This window comes from Ammospiza nelsoni, chromosome 11 (genome assembly GCF_027579445.1).
Source record: "Ammospiza nelsoni isolate bAmmNel1 chromosome 11, bAmmNel1.pri, whole genome shotgun sequence".
Lineage (NCBI taxonomy): Eukaryota > Metazoa > Chordata > Aves > Passeriformes > Passerellidae > Ammospiza > Ammospiza nelsoni.
In genome coordinates this window covers 1439379-1456714 of record NC_080643.1, presented here as the reverse complement: position 1 = coordinate 1456714, position 17336 = coordinate 1439379, and the positions used below count along the sequence as shown (strand labels likewise).

Genomic DNA, 17336 nt, shown 5'->3' with positions numbered 1-17336 from the left:
GAGTGACTAACACCTTGGCCATCACTGGCTTCTGAAAATAGCCTCAGTCTTGGTATTATTAGCATTGGTTTATGATTTTAAATCTGATTCAATTATGAAGTGCATATAAGAATCAAAAAATAAATTGTAATGACAGATAGGTGTTTATTTTATATTCCTTTTCCAGAATAGCTGCTGTGACATTCAGCTTCTCCTGTATTTCAAATGAAAGTCTGCCTGTAATTAGCATGACTTTGGCATGTTATCAGTCTGTGGTAACTCCCCATGTGTGTGCAGTTACCTGGACAGAAAGTTCTTTCCTGAGAGGAACAGGTCAGCTGTGATGAGTTTTCTTTAGGAATCAGGTTAACCCTAACCCACAGAGCAAGCCAATGTGGGATTACAGGTGTTGGAGGCACTCCTTGCCCCACTTTGTCAGTAAATATAAATATTATTTTGTACAGCGTTGTTGCATTTGAAATATTTCCAGGTATCTTCCCTCATCCACTTTAAGCAGCCAGAAGTTTAGTTACAGCCACAGGGTAATGGATTTGTTGCTTTCTGTAGGGGTTTCTTTCAAGACCTGGCAGCACATGCACATAGAGAGCCCCTTCCTCAATTCACTCACAGACTGGGGGGAAGCATTCCCAGGCAGCTCAGAGCACTCCCTGCACAGTCCTGGGGACAGATAATGTGTTGTTGTCATTTCTCAGCCCTGGTTGTGTTTGCCCTTCCCTGCACGTGCAGTGAGGCAGCCCCTGCAGGGATGGGGGCTCTGTGCTGATCCCAGGTGTGTTCTGTCCCCCAGGTGGTGCAGCACGATCCCTGCCGGGGCGGGGCCGGCTACTGGAACAGCCTCTTCAGGTTCAAGCACCTGGCCACGGGGCACTACCTGGCAGCAGAGGTACGTGGGCTGGGCTGGCACCTCTGCCCGCCTCGCGCTGCGCTCTCCTCCTCTGGCACCTTCTCAGAATCTGTCATTTCCCACCCTGGAACTGGACACGGGCAGGGGAGGAGAGTGGTCATTTGGATTAATACAAAAAGATGATAAATGTAGGCGATCAGATGAAAGAACATCGTGGTTTGGGGTAGTCATGAGCCGATTACACTTTTTGTGTGAATTCTTGAGTTGAGAACTTCTCCTGCAAAGAATAGGCACTAAATGGTATCCTGTCGTGTGGGCACTGGATTCAATGTGACTTTATTAACTGATGAATAAATGGTAAATGACTGAGAGCCTTGGGGGGGAAATGAATTCAAGTGTTGGTAATTTCTCTTGAATCACTGATTTTTGAGCAGAAGTGTAGAACTGAGTATGAAATGAGAACACTGACTTCAGACCAGTCTGTAAGAACTGCAGATAGAGAAAAGCCCAGATTAAAGTCCTATTTTATATTCTTCTGATAAGCAGATTGGAAAACCAGAAGCATTTTGTCACATGCACACTGCAAATCCTTTTCAGTAGTGATCCAGTGCAGAGCTTTTCCAGTAAATCTTGTATTTTCTAATCAGCCAAAAAAAAGCCATGCTCTTGGATCATACAAAAATATCCCAGAGCAGATTGCTCACCTGATCCCTGGTTAGAATAATGTTTGTTCTAAAAGATTTCTCCAAGCCAGAAGTTTTTAGCTGTAAAATTCCACTTGGAATTTAAACAACAAAAAGAGAGCATTAACTGGGTAACTGTACTCTTGCTCCTGTAGTGATTCCCCTGGATGGGATCACTCTCCCTGCATGTTTGCAGGTTATTTAACACTTTTGCAGCCGTGCTGGGTGTGGGCAGTGTGCTCTGCATGCCTGCAGCAGTGCAGGGCTCTGGTGCCCGTGGAGCTCAGGTGATGCTCAGGCTGTGTGCCCCTTGCAGCTGTGCTGGAGTTTGACCTGCCTGTGATTCTGTTCCATCAGGTAAACCCTGACTATGAGGAAGATGACCTGGAGTGTCAATCCTCAGTAAGTATAGGCAAGGGAAGGGTCCTGCCCCTGCCTCAGGAGGGCTTGGCACAGGCCCTGGCCAGTGCACAGCTGGTCCAGGCTTCCTTGGTAGTGAAGAAACTAAAAACCTGACCATGCTCTGGAGGCTTTTAAGGCCTGTCCAAAGAGTGGGTGTTGACACCTTAGTGCAGAACAACCCACTTGGAACTGAATTAGCACATTACCTGAACCCCCCTCAGCTCCTCCCTTTGTGGCATCTTTTTCTGTCTGCCTGTTTCCTCAACCTTTCCTCAACCTCCTTCCTTGGAGCTCTGTCCTGCCATGGGCTGGAATCAAGGTGACACCAGATGGGACTGGTCCCTGAGGGAATATCCCCCAGTGCTGTGCCTGTCTGACCTCTGTGTTAAACAGCAAATTTGCTGTACCTTGTCTCAGGAAAGCAGGGTAACAGCAGGAATGGCAGGGGGAGGGTGGTTCCAGGGCCATTCCTCTGGTTTTCCTGTGGGAGCCAGTCTGTGTTGTCAGTAAATGTTGTTGTGTCAGAGATTGAGTGTGTGGTGCTCTGCATGGGCAGGAGCTTCCCTTTGGTGTCAGAGGGAACCAGCATTGCTTCAGGAGCTGAAAGCACAGAAAACTGGAACAGCACTTTGCATTGTGGATTTTATTTATTTAGTTGGATTTGATGACAGGCTCATGCAGCTTTCTTGGTCATTTATCCTGTATTATGGAGCATTTGCACCATTTGAGTATGACAAAGAGCTATTCCTTCCGTTCCTAAGAGATGGATGTGATGCTTGGAAATCCTGCAGGGTGCATTTTTCCTCCTAAAAGGATTTTTCATTATAGCCTGGCCATTAAAATGCTTCCCTCACCCTCAGATATTGAGCTGTTTTCTTGATTACTCCTTGGTGGCATTTGGCAGCTTGACTGCAGTAAACATGGCAAAAAAACTGAACAAACCCCACCCACAGCTGTTCCCTGGGCTGTGGGGGGAATCCAGTTCTGAGGTGTTTTGTCGGGTTAATTTTTTGAGAGTTAATCAATGCTGAGGGGCTTTAGGTAGACTCTGCTCCTGTGATGTGTCCTGCTGACATGTGCGTGGATAACATCCATGCGCTGTCTCAGCTCTCTGGTTTTTGCCTGCTCTGTCTCTTTACCACTAGATGGCAAAAATAGACCAGCAAGAAGAGAGCAGGAGCGCAGAACTCAGCTCTGACAGGAAATTGCCGCCTCGTTTATCCTTCACTGCTGACAGCAGGGTGTAGGCTGCCTCATCCAACTTTATCCAAACTCCATTGTGATCCCAGTGCGAGCTGGCTGCAGGGTTTCTGTGCACACTCCCTGGTTCTGGTGGTGCTTTCTCCTTGTCCCTCAGAGGGCTGTGCAGGAGGGGTTCCCATGGGCATGGGTGAGGTGCCAGCTCCACCTTCCAGCAGCCAAGGGGCTGCTCTTGTCACCTTTAGTGTTGAATTTCAGTGCTCCCTGAATTGCCCCATTTCCTGCTTGCTGCTTTACTGCACGTGTTCAGCTTTGCCCCATTTTGAAGAAGTGACCAATTGTCTCCCAAAGGACAGGCACAGCAGCTGTGTCCCTCTCTGTGTTCCCTCCCCTAGCTGGGGGGGATGAAGAGACAGCTGAAATTCAGAGAATTCATTCCAAGTGAGCGAATTTCTCCCAGAATTTCTCTCCAGATGGACTCTGAGTGTAGAGTTGCTCCTTCCCTTGAAGGCACACTCCCAAAGTGTATTTCTGTTCCATACAGATAACTGCCTGTTCCCGTGTTCAAAATCAGACTGTAAATGTCACTGCTTTGCAGCCAAGTTCATTGACTGCAAATATGTTAACTTGGGAGTATCCTGAGGCACAAGCAGCACTGGATACCTTTTCCATCTGCTCCAGGATGGCAGTGCCTTGCAGCAGGGCTTTGACAGGCAGGTGCCTGAGTGCTGCCACCATCACAGAGAAGCTGAGAAATTGCTGTCTTGGTCACCCTGGAGATTGCAGCCAGGATTGAGGTGCATGGACAGCTGGTTCTTGTGTGCCAGGACAGTGAGCAGCTTCTTTAGTGACTTGTGACAGGTGGGGGTTCCCTAGGAAAGGATTTGAAGAAAGCTGTTGTTCCTTTTTCTCAGTTCACCTTTGTTTTTTCCTACCCTTTTGTCCTTTCATCTGAAGTCCCAGGGTTTTATTCAATTGATGTATCTTTGCTGGAGGAGGCTGGGGATTTGCTGGAACCTTGGGAATAAGGATCCTTCTGGTGCCATGGCCTTTGGAGCACGTTTTTGTGCTTGGGAGCAGCACAGGCTGTAGTGTGAGCAGCAGGACTTCCAACTCCTTGATTGGCTTTTTGTTTCTCTTGCCTAGGATTGCTGGATGTGGCTCCCATTTTTGCTGCTGGAGCTGATTATTTCCCAGCAAGGTTGTTGTTGGTACATGGTGTGGCTGGGTTTTTATGTTTTCAGCTCGTTAATTGTGTGGTTAGAGGGATAATTGCAGTGTGTGGGGTATGTTTGGAGAGCTGGCAGTGTCAGGATTGGGGATCTCAGCTGATGTGTGTTATCAGAAGGCAGTCAGAGCTCCCAGTGTGTGTGGGGTGAGTGGCTGGGGGGGTTCGTCCCTTCTGGCACTGTCTGTGAGGTGAATTCTGCGTGGAGGGGCAGTTGCTGTGCTGGCACCCAGGGGAAGCGATGTGTGCTTGGCCAGAGCAGCTGCTGTCAGTGTCCCTGGTGTCCTGCACCTTTCCCCTGGTCCAGTGTGCCCCCTGTGTGTGTGGGGCTGGGGGCTCTGAGGGCTCCCCTGAGGCCCTGGGCTCTCTCCACAGCTGGACCCCGAGCAGGAGGCGCTGCGGCGGGGCCGGGGGCCCCAGGAGAAGATGGCCTACTCGCTGGTGTCCGTGCCTGAGGGCAACGACATCTCCTCCATCTTCGAGCTGGACCCCACCACCCTGCGAGGGGGCGACAGCCTCGTCCCCAGGTACAGTCACCTCTGCTCAGCTCGGGGGTTTGTGGGACTTTAAACTAAGGCTGCCCCAGAGTGTCTTCCTTTTATCCTTTGGAATCAGGTTCCTCCTCTAGTAAATGTGGAAATAATTAGAAAATACCTTGAGTGCTTTACAATTGAGGTATAAGTAAGAGAACACCATTTTACAGATGGGGAAATTGAGACTAAGTGACTTCCTAAGCGACTTCCTTGCCAGGAATGACCTGGGCCTAAAAGCCTTGTGTGTTTTAGCAAGGCATTCATCCTGTTAGGATGTAACACCAGCTGTTCAGCACTGGATTTTCTGTTGTTTGTGTGTTCTTCACTGTTCATGTGGCACCTCTTGCTGTTGAAAAGCTGCTGCACCCTTCCAAGTGCCACACTCTGCACACAGCTCTTTGCCGCTGTTCTCACTGAGAAAGCACAGCAAGTTGGTTCCATTTATTCAGCAACTCCCTAAATCATCAGGTACCCATATTTTGGAGTATCAGGGAGTTCTGGACTGAAAACCCCAGAGGTAAGGCGAGAAGTTGGCACCTCACAGCAGTGGAAAAGTGGATGGGAAGAGGTTCAGATTGTTGCTGTGCAGCAGCTGAGTTACAGCAGCTCAGAGTGGTTCTATTTTAGAGCAGAATCTCTTTGACTGCAGAAGAAACCTTCCTCAGGTGAGTTCACAGAGTGAGCTGGGGCAATAAGAATGCTGTTCCAGTTGTGGTATGCAGTGTGGACAGAGATGACACTTCCTTCCCACTTGTTCCTGCCAGCATCTCAAAATCCCAGCAACGCAGAGGTTTCCCAGCTGGGAGGCTGACTCATGCTGGGGCACTCCTGACTTTCTTGCAGGAACTCCTACGTGAGGCTCAGGCACCTCTGCACCAACACCTGGGTTCACAGCACCAACATCCCCATTGATAAAGAGGAGGAGAAGCCTGTGATGCTGAAAGTAAGTTCTGTGACTTTGTGTAAGCACATCCCTTGATTCCTGTACTTCCATAAGTGTTGGCAGGAGTTTCACTCCCTGAGCCTGTCACAAACTGAGCATGTGACAGTAATGAACAGTGCCTGTGCAAAATATTTGCTCTTAATGGCTCACATTCCTTTTATTTTTCTAGTTACACTGCTCAGCTTCTACTCCATAACAGTCATCAGGAGCAGGATATTTTTTCCACTGGCTACAGCAACATTTTGCCTCTCACCTGCTGTTCCTTTGAATTTAGGGACAGCTTTGAGCTTGCTCAGAGTGTTCTCGAGTTTGGGTCCAGCAGGGCTCCCATGCTGCCTAAGCAGAGGGTGCCTTTTCTTTCATTATCGCTGAGTGTGAGCCACTGCTTTGTTCTGCCTTGGGGTTTTCTGATAAAGCTTCTCTGCATTTCAGATTGGGACCTCTCCAGTGAAGGAGGACAAAGAAGCTTTTGCTATAGTGCCGGTCTCTCCCGCAGAGGTTCGGGACTTGGATTTTGCAAATGATGCAAGCAAAGTTTTAGGTTCCATTGCTGGCAAGCTGGAAAAGGGAACAATAACCCAGAATGAAAGAAGGTAAGGAAGCCAGAATTGGGATCAGGTAATGTTGCTTCCTGTAGTCAGTAACTGTTTCTTTGATAGTTTTATCAGAGTAAGGGATAGAAGAGGGATTTGGTTTCGTCCTTGATGGGATTTGATGTTGTGTCCATAGTGGAGGTTCTCAGGCCTGGCCTGTCCAGCCCTCCTTGTCCTCCATGAAGTGAGAGCATGAGAAATGTTGTGAGCTTGGGGGACTAATCCCCAGCATACCTCTGCAAATGGAGTGTGGGAATTCCTAATCCATCCTGTGAGGACTGAGCATGTGACTTGCTGTGAAAATGGGGCCACACAAAAAGAGCACAGGGGTGGCTGTGTCACACCAGGGCTGTGGGCTTCCGTAGCCAGTGCCTTTTATTTGGCCTTGGGAGAGATTATCACCTGATTTATGGTTTGTGGCAATTGAAAGAAGTGCCAAATAGAACTTGGCAAGAGTAGAGTTGTCCTAAAAGGATTTTCTTGCCTTGCTGCTGCTCTGGTTTAGTTGGACAGTGAGGCTGCAGCAATGGGGGAGCATTAGTTTCTAATTTTAAGTTCTGTGCAAACCTCTGATCTTTACCCAATCTCCAATTGCTGTTAGTTTTTCACTTAGCATTTAGAAATCTGTGTAAACTTACCCTGGCACTGCTCTTTTAGCACAGAGAATGTGTGTTCTCGTGTTAACAGCTTCTGGCTTTTCTGTAGATCTGTTACCAAACTGTTGGAGGATTTGGTCTACTTTGTTACTGGTGGAACTAATTCTGGCCAGGACGTCCTTGAGGTGGTGTTTTCTAAACCTAACAGAGAACGGCAAAAGCTGATGAGAGAGCAGAATATCCTCAAGCAGGTAGGCTGGGGGTTTCTCTGGGCTCTGCCTAAGGGAAGAGTTCTTGGAAAAAAACCTGGTGTAACAGGGCCAGGCTGGATGGGGCTTGGAGCGGCCTGGCCTGGTGGGAGGTGTCCCTGCATGTGGCAGAGGGTTGGAACGAGATCATCTTCATGGTCCCTTCCAACCCAAGCCATTCTGTGGCTCTGTGAAACCTTGGTCTCAAATTATTGGGACCAAAGGGTCCTTTGAGTTTCCAGCTTTCAGCAGGCTTTGGGCAGTGGGTGTAGGATCACCATTGCTGCAACTAAAAATTCCAGCAGCTGGTGTTGAATAAAGGTGACCAAGCATCTTCTGTCCGGGCTGCTCCGTGGCCAAGAACCGTGGTGACCACAGCCTATTTCTGATGTACCTTGTGAAATACAAGGGCACAGAGCTTTGGCACTGTTTATGAGCAGGAGAAGACAGTGCCTCATGGGGCCGTGTCTGTGTTTTTTGCCGAATCTGCAGATTTTCAAGCTGTTGCAAGCCCCCTTCACGGACAGCGGGGACGGGCCGATGCTGCGGCTGGAGGAGCTGGGGGACCAGCGCCATGCGCCCTTCAGGCACATCTGCAGGCTCTGCTACAGGGTGCTCAGGCACTCCCAGCAGGACTACAGGAAAAATCAGGTTGGAAATACCTCTGCCATGATCAATGGCACCAGCATGGCTCCTCTGCTCAAATGAAAAAAAAAAGCTTTATCCCATAAAGTAAACCCTGCTCTGCTGTGGCTGCACAGTCAGCAAGAGGTTTTGGGATTGCTCAGCTTCATTCTATTTTTCATCTGTCAGAGACTATAATGTAATTGTCACTGGTTCTAAGTGGGGTTTAAGAAAAGAACAGAATTTCTAACTGTCCCACACAGGTGAATTACAAGACTGTTCACTCTTGCTGACTGCAGGCTCCATTGAAAGTTGCCCTGTAAATTAGGCTGTTCAGTTTTTGTTGCTGTGTATTAAAAACAAGGTCCTGTCAGATAAGTATAAATGCCTTGCTGCTGTCTAGCCCCGGAGAGAGGGGAGGGATGGAGGTGTTAAGGTTGTGTGTCATTGTTTGCTTTCTTTCACACAAACAATTTGGATCTAACCCACATTGCTCCTTGGGATGTTGGTATTGACAAACATCCGCCTGTTTTCTGTTATTATTGTGAATTCTGAGGGCTAATTACACCCCCTTGCTCCTTGCCTGTGTGTTTTGAAGGAATACATTGCCAAGCAGTTTGGCTTCATGCAGAAGCAGATTGGCTATGATGTCTTGGCTGAGGACACCATCACAGCCCTGCTCCATAACAACCGCAAGCTCCTGGAGAAGCACATCACAGCTGCTGAGATTGACACCTTTGTGAGTCTCGTGAGGAAAAATAGGGAGCCCAGGTGAGAGCTGCATTTGTGAATATGTGATTGCCCTTCTCCTTCTGGGAAAAGTCTGTACCTGCCAGCTTGCTCAGGAGGAGGCACAGGCAGTTCACTGTGTTCTGGCACTCGCCCTGCCGTCCCCTCGGGCAGCAAGTCTCGCTCTGCCCTGTTCAAAGGAGTTCTGAATGTTTGCTTCCTGAAATGTAGATTGCTTCAGTGTAGACTTCAACAGTGATTGATACCCTCTTGGCTCGCACTTTCCAACAGGTTTTTGGATTACCTCTCGGATCTGTGTGTCTCCATGAACAAGTCTATTCCCGTGACACAGGAGCTGATTTGTAAGGCCGTGCTGAACCCAGCCAATGCAGACATTCTCATTGAAACCAAGTAAGTTTGTGCCTTTCAAGATGCTTCTCCTGGTGAGAAGCAGAAGGAAGGTGGCTCAGAGCTGAGCACACTGCTGGCACGTCCCAGTGAAGCAGGGAATTAATTGTGTGGGATCCTTTTCAAACACAGGGAGCAGGGCTGGGGACAGCAGGTGTCTACCAGGTGCATCCTCAGCCCCGCAGGCAGAAACCCCTCAGGTCTCTCCTGTGTGATCCAAATCTCACAGACTTTGTGTGCAGGGGGGTGTGCAGCTCCTGGGCTGATCCTCCCCCAGCTCTGAGGGAGCTCAGCTGGCAGCAGAGCAGAAGCTGCTCCAGCTCTGCTCACCTTTCCTCCCGCTGAGATGGGCTTTGGGGCTCCAGCTCTGCTCTGCCATTGCTGAGGCCTCACAGCAAGCACCAAATCCCATTTGGCTTTGGTAAAAATGGCTTTATTCAATATATGTACCAGGGAATAGATACCATTGTCAAAATACTGCAAAAGGGAAGCAGGTAGTATTTAAAACACAAATGGCTGAGAGTATACTTGTACATTTAGTTCTTGTCATGAAATCATAAAGGCTGTATTCCTTCCATGAACTCTTAATATTGGTACATCACTTATTTGTCCTTGAGTATTTAATTTGGGTTTTTTTCAGGTGTTGATATTTTCTTTACTGGAAACCTTTTTAGTATCAGCAGCTGATTTATTTCTGGTTACTTCATCACATAAACAGAAAGAAGTTCTGATCCATTTGGCATTTATGGGATACAGAATGAATCAATTTTTTCTTTCTCATGTCTTTTCCTGGTCTGTTGAGTGACCTTTGAATCACTTCTCCTGTAAAGAAGGTTTTGAATGTCCATTATTATGTGTCTTTAACTTCCTTGTTTCTTCATCTTTTTCACTTGAAAGGAGCTGAAGTGTTCACCTTTTTAAGTTTGAATGGAAAGCTTATAATCTAATGCTTTTAATAATACACCCCAGTGATTTGGTGTACCAAAATGCTGCTGCTGAAAGGGGAAGACACATTTTGGCAAGCGTCTCAGACAAGATGTGAAGGATGTATGTGGGTCTGCAATGTAAGCTCCCCTTCTCCCCAGGCTGGTGCTCTCTCGGTTTGAATTTGAGGAGGTGTCGAGTGGAGAAAATGCCCTGGAGGTTGGCGAGGATGAGGAGGAAGTGTGGCTGTTCTGGAGGGACAGCAACAAGGAGATCCGCAGCAAGAGCATCCGGGAGCTGGCCCAGGACGCCAAGGAGGGGCAGAAGGAGGACAGGGACGTGCTCAGCTACTACAGGTGAGCAGCAGCTCCAGCTCAGCAGGGCTGCCTGGGCAGCTCTGCATGCACAAGGCTGTGCTGGGGAGCAAAGCTCCTGCTCCATGCACAGAACAGCATTCAGAGAGGGAGGGTGAAAGCTCTCGGGAGTGAGAGCCAAAAGCACAAAGTTATTTGTGGTGAGGAGTCCAGGTGTTGACATGACCCAGTTTAAACTGATTTTTAAAACATAGTTCAGGCTTTGAGTGTGTTGAATTTTTCAAGCACTTTGTGCTTGGTTTCCTGCTGGTGACTGTTGAAAAATCCCCTGCAAGTGACCACTGGGATCTCTGTCCACTTTGGGGATTGCAGGATTTGGGTGTGTGGACGGCTTTGATTTGGTTTGCAGGAAGTCAGTGCTGTTCCCCGTGCCTCCTGCCTTCTCGCCAGGCCTTCAGGTCCTGCCTTGGCAGCAGCAGCAGCAGCATGAGGCTGTGTTGGTGCCCCAGGCAGGGCTGTTGGCACAGCCCGGGCCGTGCTTTGGGCAGCTCTGGCACGGGTGAGCTTTCCAGATGACTTGACAAGACCCAGAGTTCTTGGCATGGTGTAAGGTCAGGTTTCAGCCCAGACCAAATTCCTGTGTCTGGGTTATAAACCCCCGAGAGTCATTTGACAGACTCAATTGTGGCGGTGCAGAAAGCGCAACTAGATTATTTGTTTAAATAACCATTTTGTTTGGAATTGTTTCGTTCATTCAAATGATTCTTGCAGGAAAATTCCTAATACCTGATTTTATGTAAGCCTGTTGGAGCTCAAAAGGAGACCTCTTAGATAAAAGTTTTTTTTAAAACATGCTTGCTTTCAAAGTAGGTATTTTGTTTGTAAAGTAAAGCAGTTTTTAAATATATTTATTTATATGTACTTTACACAGGAAATTAAACCATAATCTTCAAGCCTACATAAATTAACACATAAAATTTTCTTTTTTCCCTTGGAGATATACCAGCTGAACCTCTTTGCTTTATATATAGACTATATATATTTTTGTGGATGTAAAGTATACTTTAAACGTATTTTTATATGATTATTTCTATATATTTATATATGCTTTGTTTCTAATGGTTTAAGTAGATTGCATATATATTTATATATACTTTACACAGGAAATTAAACCATAATTGTCAAACCCACGTAAATTAACACATATAATTTCCTTTTTATCGTTTTTCCCTGAAGATACCAGCTGAACCTCTTTGCTTTATATATATATATATACTATATATTTTTTTGCGGATAGAAAGTATACTTGAAATATATTTATATATGCTTTGTTTCTAAGGGTTAGACTAGATTGTATATATGTATAAATATGTATTTTACACAGCAAATTAAACCATAATCTTCAAGCCTACATAGATTAACACATATCACTTTCCTTTTCCCTTTTCCTCCTGAAGGTACCAGCTGAACCTCTTTGCTTTATATATATACTATATTTTTTTTTTTGTGGACATAAAGTATACTTGAAATATATTTATATACATTTATTTATATATATTTATATATGCTTATTTATACATATATTTATATATGCTTATTTTTATATATATTTATATATGCTTTGTTTCTAAGGGTTAAAGTATATTTTCTATCTATTTATATATACCTTACAGTACTCAGGAAATGAAAGATTCAAGCTACATAAATTAAATAATATAATTTCTTCTTATTTTTCCTTTTCTCCTCCAGGATACCAGTTGAACCTCTTTGCTTTATATATACACTCTATATATATTTTTGTGGATATAAAGTATACTTTACATATATTTCTATATGCTTTGTTTCTGAGGTTCAAAGTCGATTGTATATGCATATCTATATGTATTTTACAGAGGAAATTAAACCATAGTTGTCAAACCCACATAAATTAACACAAATAATTTCCTTTTTACCCTTTTTCCCTGAAGATACCTGCTGAACCTCTTTGCTTTTTATATATATATATATATATATACACACTATTTTTTTTTTGTGGATATAAAGTATACTTTATATATATTTATATATGCTTATTTTTACATATTTATATATGCTTATTTTTATATGCTTTGTTTCTAATGGTTAAAGTAGATTGTATATATATATTTGTATAAAGTGTATATATATATATATATATATATATATATATATATACTTAGTGTAAAGTGTATGTTTTTATATATATATACACACATTACACAGAAATTAAACCATAATCGTCCAGCCCACATAAATTAACGCATACAATTTCCTTCTCCCCTTTGCCCCTGCAGGTACCAGCTGAACCTCTTTGCCCGCATGTGCCTGGACCGGCAGTACCTGGCCATCAACGAGATCTCGGGGCAGCTGGACGTGGACCTGATCCTGCGCTGCATGGCCGACGAGAACCTGCCCTACGACCTGCGCGCCTCCTTCTGCCGCCTGATGCTGCACATGCACGTGGACAGGGACCCCCAGGAGCAGGTGACCCCCGTCAAGTACGCCCGCCTCTGGTCCGAGATCCCCTCCGAGATCGCCATCGACGAGTGAGTGCGGGGCTGCTGCTGCGCGGGGCAGGCTGGCGTGGGCACGGGGCCTTTGCGCCCAGCCTTCCTCTCCCCTGCTCGTGTTTGTGCTTTGCTGAAAGTGTCCTGCTTAATTCTAGTTGGTTGGTGTTCGTTGGTTAGTAGTTGCTGGAGCTTGCCAAAGACTTTGTTCTCTAAACACGTTTGCGTTCTTGTCCCTGGGTAGAAGATGCTTCCCATGGGTACCAGTCCCTCCTCTCCCAGGTGCAGGTTGGTTCCCATGGGACAGGGATGACTGCAGGATTGATTCTGGACAAGATTGATTGCATGTGCAGGCTGATTCTCACAGATCCTTGTCAGCCCTGCCATCAGCTGTACTTAGCCCAAGCACCAGGCCTGAGCCACGACTTTAAAGGGTTTTACCCATATGCAACAGCTGTGGGGTTTTAAGGCAGCTCCAGGCCTGAAGTCATGTGTTGCTTATAGAGTTGCTGTTTGTAAATGAATCAAACACACTGTAAGGTGTTGGTGAGAATGAAATGAGCTCCCTGTGTGTGGGGTGAGCTCAGTGGTCACAGCGTGTTGGGTGATGTGACCATGGAGTGACCTGGACCTCTCTCCTCCTGCCTCATTTGGTTGGAGAACCACAGAATTGTTAAGCTTGGGAAAGCCCCTCAAGCTCAAGTCCATCATTCAGCACTGAGCTGTGTCCCCAAGAGCCACATCCACACACCTTTGGGACACTTCAGGGATGGTGCATCCACCACTGCCCTGGGCCCCTGTTCCAGGGCTTGACCACTGTTCCAGTGAAGACATTTTCACTAAAATCTCTCTAAACCTCCCCAATCTGGGGCCATTTCCTCTGAGTGTGCTCCCATCAGAACAGACTCTCCTTATGGGAGCTCACCACCACCAGCAGAAACAGGGGGAAGGTGCTCAAACAAGGACACATTCCTGAACTTCCAGTGGAAAATCCTCTGGCACAGTGCTCAAAACCTACACAAAACCACAGCAGGAGCAGGCACGTGGTTTCTTGACCACTTGTATTCACTCTATAATTAACAATTCCAAATTTGTAGTACTCAGCTGTTCAGAGCTAATTTTTTTTCAGCTGGAGAAAATGAACACCAAAAATTGAAGTTACATCTTAGGAATTTTTTTGTCAGTATTATTACTGGTGTTCAGTGGTTTCTTGTATTTCCCTCCTTGCCAGCCTGGTTTTCTCTGCTGAGTAGATAATAAATCAAATTTCAAGGCCAAAATATAAAACCAAATGGTTTTAGCTCTGGCAGAGGCTCACCTGTGATAAGTGATCAAATAGGAAGCAAAAATATTTTGTGGGAGGTAGTGGGGTTGTCCTTCTCAAAATCACTCTGCGCATACTGAGAAAAACCCCTAGAATTTATATTAAAAATTAATATCTGCTTTGCATATATATTGGTTTTATTTGGAGGAAAAATACCATCCCCACTCAGCCTGCCTTGGCCACCCGTTTTCCTCAGTGCTCCATATCACTTGTCATTGTTTCCCCTCAAATAATGAGGTTATTTTTTGTGTTTTTTGGGACAAAATTATCTTTTTTTTGTTTTCCTCAGATGTTTCAAAATAGTACCTAATGAGCATATGGGATAAACCTACAAAAGCCAGGAAATTCTGGTGTCAGTGTCCTGACTCCCTCGTTTGGATAAATTATTTACCAGCCTTTAGCTTTTCTTAGATTTTGACAAACCAGTGAAAAATTGTACTGGGGGGAAAAGAGCCCTGTGTATTTGCATGCTAAGTTTTGTTTTGTTTTCTTTTTTGTTTTGTTCTTTTTTTTCCCCTCTTCAGCTATGATAGCAGTGGAACTTCCAAAGATGAAATTAAGGAGAGATTTGCACAAACAATGGAATTTGTAGAGGAATATTTAAGAGATGTGGTGTGTCAGAGGTTCCCTTTCTCTGATAAAGAGAAAAATAAGCTCACTTTTGAGGTAGTTATCCAGTTCTGATTTTATCCTATTCTTTTTTTTTTTTTTTTGTGGAATGTTGGTTATTTTTTCAGCACCAGGTAGTTTTGGCAAGTAATTAATGAGTGTAATTAGTGAGTGCTGAGCCTCAGTTGGCTCCTTTCTCTTCATGCAAGTAACCCCACTGAAATTTGTGAGTTTGCAATGATGGTTCTTGAAATACAATTAATGCACATCAGTTTATGTCTGAGATTTGCAGCAGCCTTGTTTATTCTCTGGGCTCTCAGTGTTATTGCAAAGCCAGGCTTTACTGGAATAAATATCTCAAAAATTAAACACTGTTTGTACACACAGAGAGTCTCCAGAGCTTATAGTGATGCTCACCAAGAGAAAAGTGTCCTGTGCCTTACTGACCTGTTAAAATAGTCTGTGCAAATAAAATGTTGCAAATCCATGCAATATATAATAATTAATAACCATTAATTTAAGAAAAGCTGTGATATCCTGAAAAAAATGCAATTGATGTCATGCACTTCTGATAATGGGTTTGCATTAAATATTTGCCCTGTATGTGATATTTTTATGTGGGTCTTTATGGGGTGGACTTGTGGGGGAACTTTATAGCTTGGAAGTTACAAAGCTCAGCTTTATGGGTGTGATATCTATTTTGTAAGAAATGATAAAAATTATCTGTACCTTCCCTCTAGTCTTGCCCTGTTTTGTAATGAGATAAATGCAGTTTGATTTTGTAGCTATATAATATCAGTTGCAGATACAGACATGAACTGCAAGCATTGCAGTATTTGTAGGCAAGTAGAAAAGTTTCTGCTGTGATGTAGAGCTAGACAGTCTTGCAGCATTCCCAGATATTGTGATAAAATGTGACCCTCAGCCAGGTTCTTGATCTTGTCACTGTGTTAAGACAATTTGACTGTGATAGCAAAATGTTTAGTATTAATCAGGCTTTTTATTGTTATTTTGGTAGGTTGTTAACTTAGCCAGAAATCTGATATATTTTGGTTTCTACAACTTCTGTGACCTCCTCAGACTAACCAAAATCCTCCTTGCTATATTAGACTGTGTGCACATCACTACCATCTTCCCTATTACCAAGATGGCAAAAGGCGAGGAAAGTAAAGGTAAGGCTGGAAAGTGTAGGACAGAAAGTTCTTGGGTGGCTCTGGTTCATCTCCAAATGTCACTGTGGGGTGGAACAATGAAGTCACACAGCATCCTGAGCTGGAAGGGACCCACCAGGATCATCCAGCCCAGCTCCTGGCCCTGCACAGACCCAAATCCCACCCTGGCATTCCTGGCACTGCTGTCCAAAGGCTCCTGGGGCTGTGCCCATCCCTGGGGAGCCTGGGCAGTGCCAGCACCCTCTGGGGATGAATCTTCCCCCAAATCCAGCCTGACCTGCCCTGGCCCAGCTCCAGCTGTTCCCTGGATGCTGTCCCAGACCCAGGGAGCAGAGCTGGGAGCTGCCCCTCGGGAGGGGACCCGGTGACCTCAGTGTGCTCTGCCCCATCTGAACAGACCAAGAGATCTCACTGCTCCTCATATCACTTCTCTAGTCCCTTCCCCATCTTTGTAGCCTCCTTTAGGTGCTTTGTAACATCTTTAGGTCTTACCTTTTGGCCCTCAAACTGCCTCCAGGGCTGGAGGTGAGGCTGCCCCAGTGCAGAGCAGAGCAGGACAATCCCCTCCCTCCCTGGCCAGTGATGCTGTGCTTGGAAATCCTTTCTGTCCATGGCTTGGTTGTAAAGCTGAATATTGCCTGTGGTGGGAGAGGGCAGGGGGCTTCTCCAAGCGCTGCAGTGCTTCTGATGGCTTCCCCAGTCCCCAGGGTGTGGATGTGCCATGCTGGGACAGTTTGCCACTGCAGGCTGTGGCTGGTCCTTGCCCTGTCAGTGCAGCCCCATGGCAGCACCTAACCCCTGTGTTTCCCCTCTGAAGGGAGCAATGTGATGAGGTCCATCCACGGCGTGGGGGAGCTGATGACCCAGGTGGTGCTCAGGGGCGGGGGCTTCCTGCCCATGACTCCCCTGGCAGCTGCCCCCGAGGGCAATGTCAAGCAGAGTGAGCCAGAGAAGGAGGACATCCTGGTCATGGACACCAAGCTCAAGATCATCGAGATACTCCAGGTACCACATGGGGGCAGCTCCTCGTGCTGTCCTCCAGCATTAATTGTGTCCTGTGCCTCTTAATGCACTCCTGACTCTGAATTTGGGCAAGTATTGCAGGGGTGACCTTGTCAGGCACAGGGCTCTCAACTTTGTGCCATTATTGGAAGAATTTATTAGAAAAGAGTTTGCATTAGACATCTGTGTATTTAGCAGCGATTTGTGAGTGTCTGACTTGAGGCAGAGCAGTTTTTTCCACCCTACTGTCTTCCCAGTTTCTCTGAGTCTGCAGGGCCATCAGAAGTGCCCTGAGGAATGGGGAGATCTGGAGACTCCTCTTGGCAGAGCCCTCAGCCTGCCATGTGTTTTCAGCATGCACAGCCAGCCTCTCTCTCTCCCATCTCTGCCTTTCCCACTTGCTCACCCCAATGTCTTTGGGATGCACACATTTTC

General features: G+C 46.0%; 1 protein-coding gene across 4 annotated transcripts in view; it reads left to right on the top strand.

Annotated features, from left to right (window-relative positions):
* The window catches only part of ITPR1 (inositol 1,4,5-trisphosphate receptor type 1), a 159128-nt gene that overhangs the window by 52468 nt on the left and 89324 nt on the right, over window positions 1-17336 (top strand). For all 4 annotated transcript variants that reach the window (XM_059479817.1, XM_059479818.1, XM_059479816.1 and 1 more), the window contains 14 exons: window positions 788-883; window positions 1885-1929; window positions 4733-4884; window positions 5734-5833; window positions 6266-6426; window positions 7132-7273; window positions 7763-7921; window positions 8493-8665; window positions 8915-9034; window positions 10117-10311; window positions 12582-12833; window positions 14643-14784; window positions 15746-15899; window positions 16717-16904. In XM_059479817.1, the coding sequence (XP_059335800.1) occupies window positions 788-883; window positions 1885-1929; window positions 4733-4884; window positions 5734-5833; window positions 6266-6426; window positions 7132-7273; window positions 7763-7921; window positions 8493-8665; window positions 8915-9034; window positions 10117-10311; window positions 12582-12833; window positions 14643-14784; window positions 15746-15899; window positions 16717-16904 (2079 nt within the window). The remainder of the gene's footprint in view (window positions 1-787; window positions 884-1884; window positions 1930-4732; window positions 4885-5733; window positions 5834-6265; window positions 6427-7131; window positions 7274-7762; window positions 7922-8492; window positions 8666-8914; window positions 9035-10116; window positions 10312-12581; window positions 12834-14642; window positions 14785-15745; window positions 15900-16716; window positions 16905-17336) is intronic.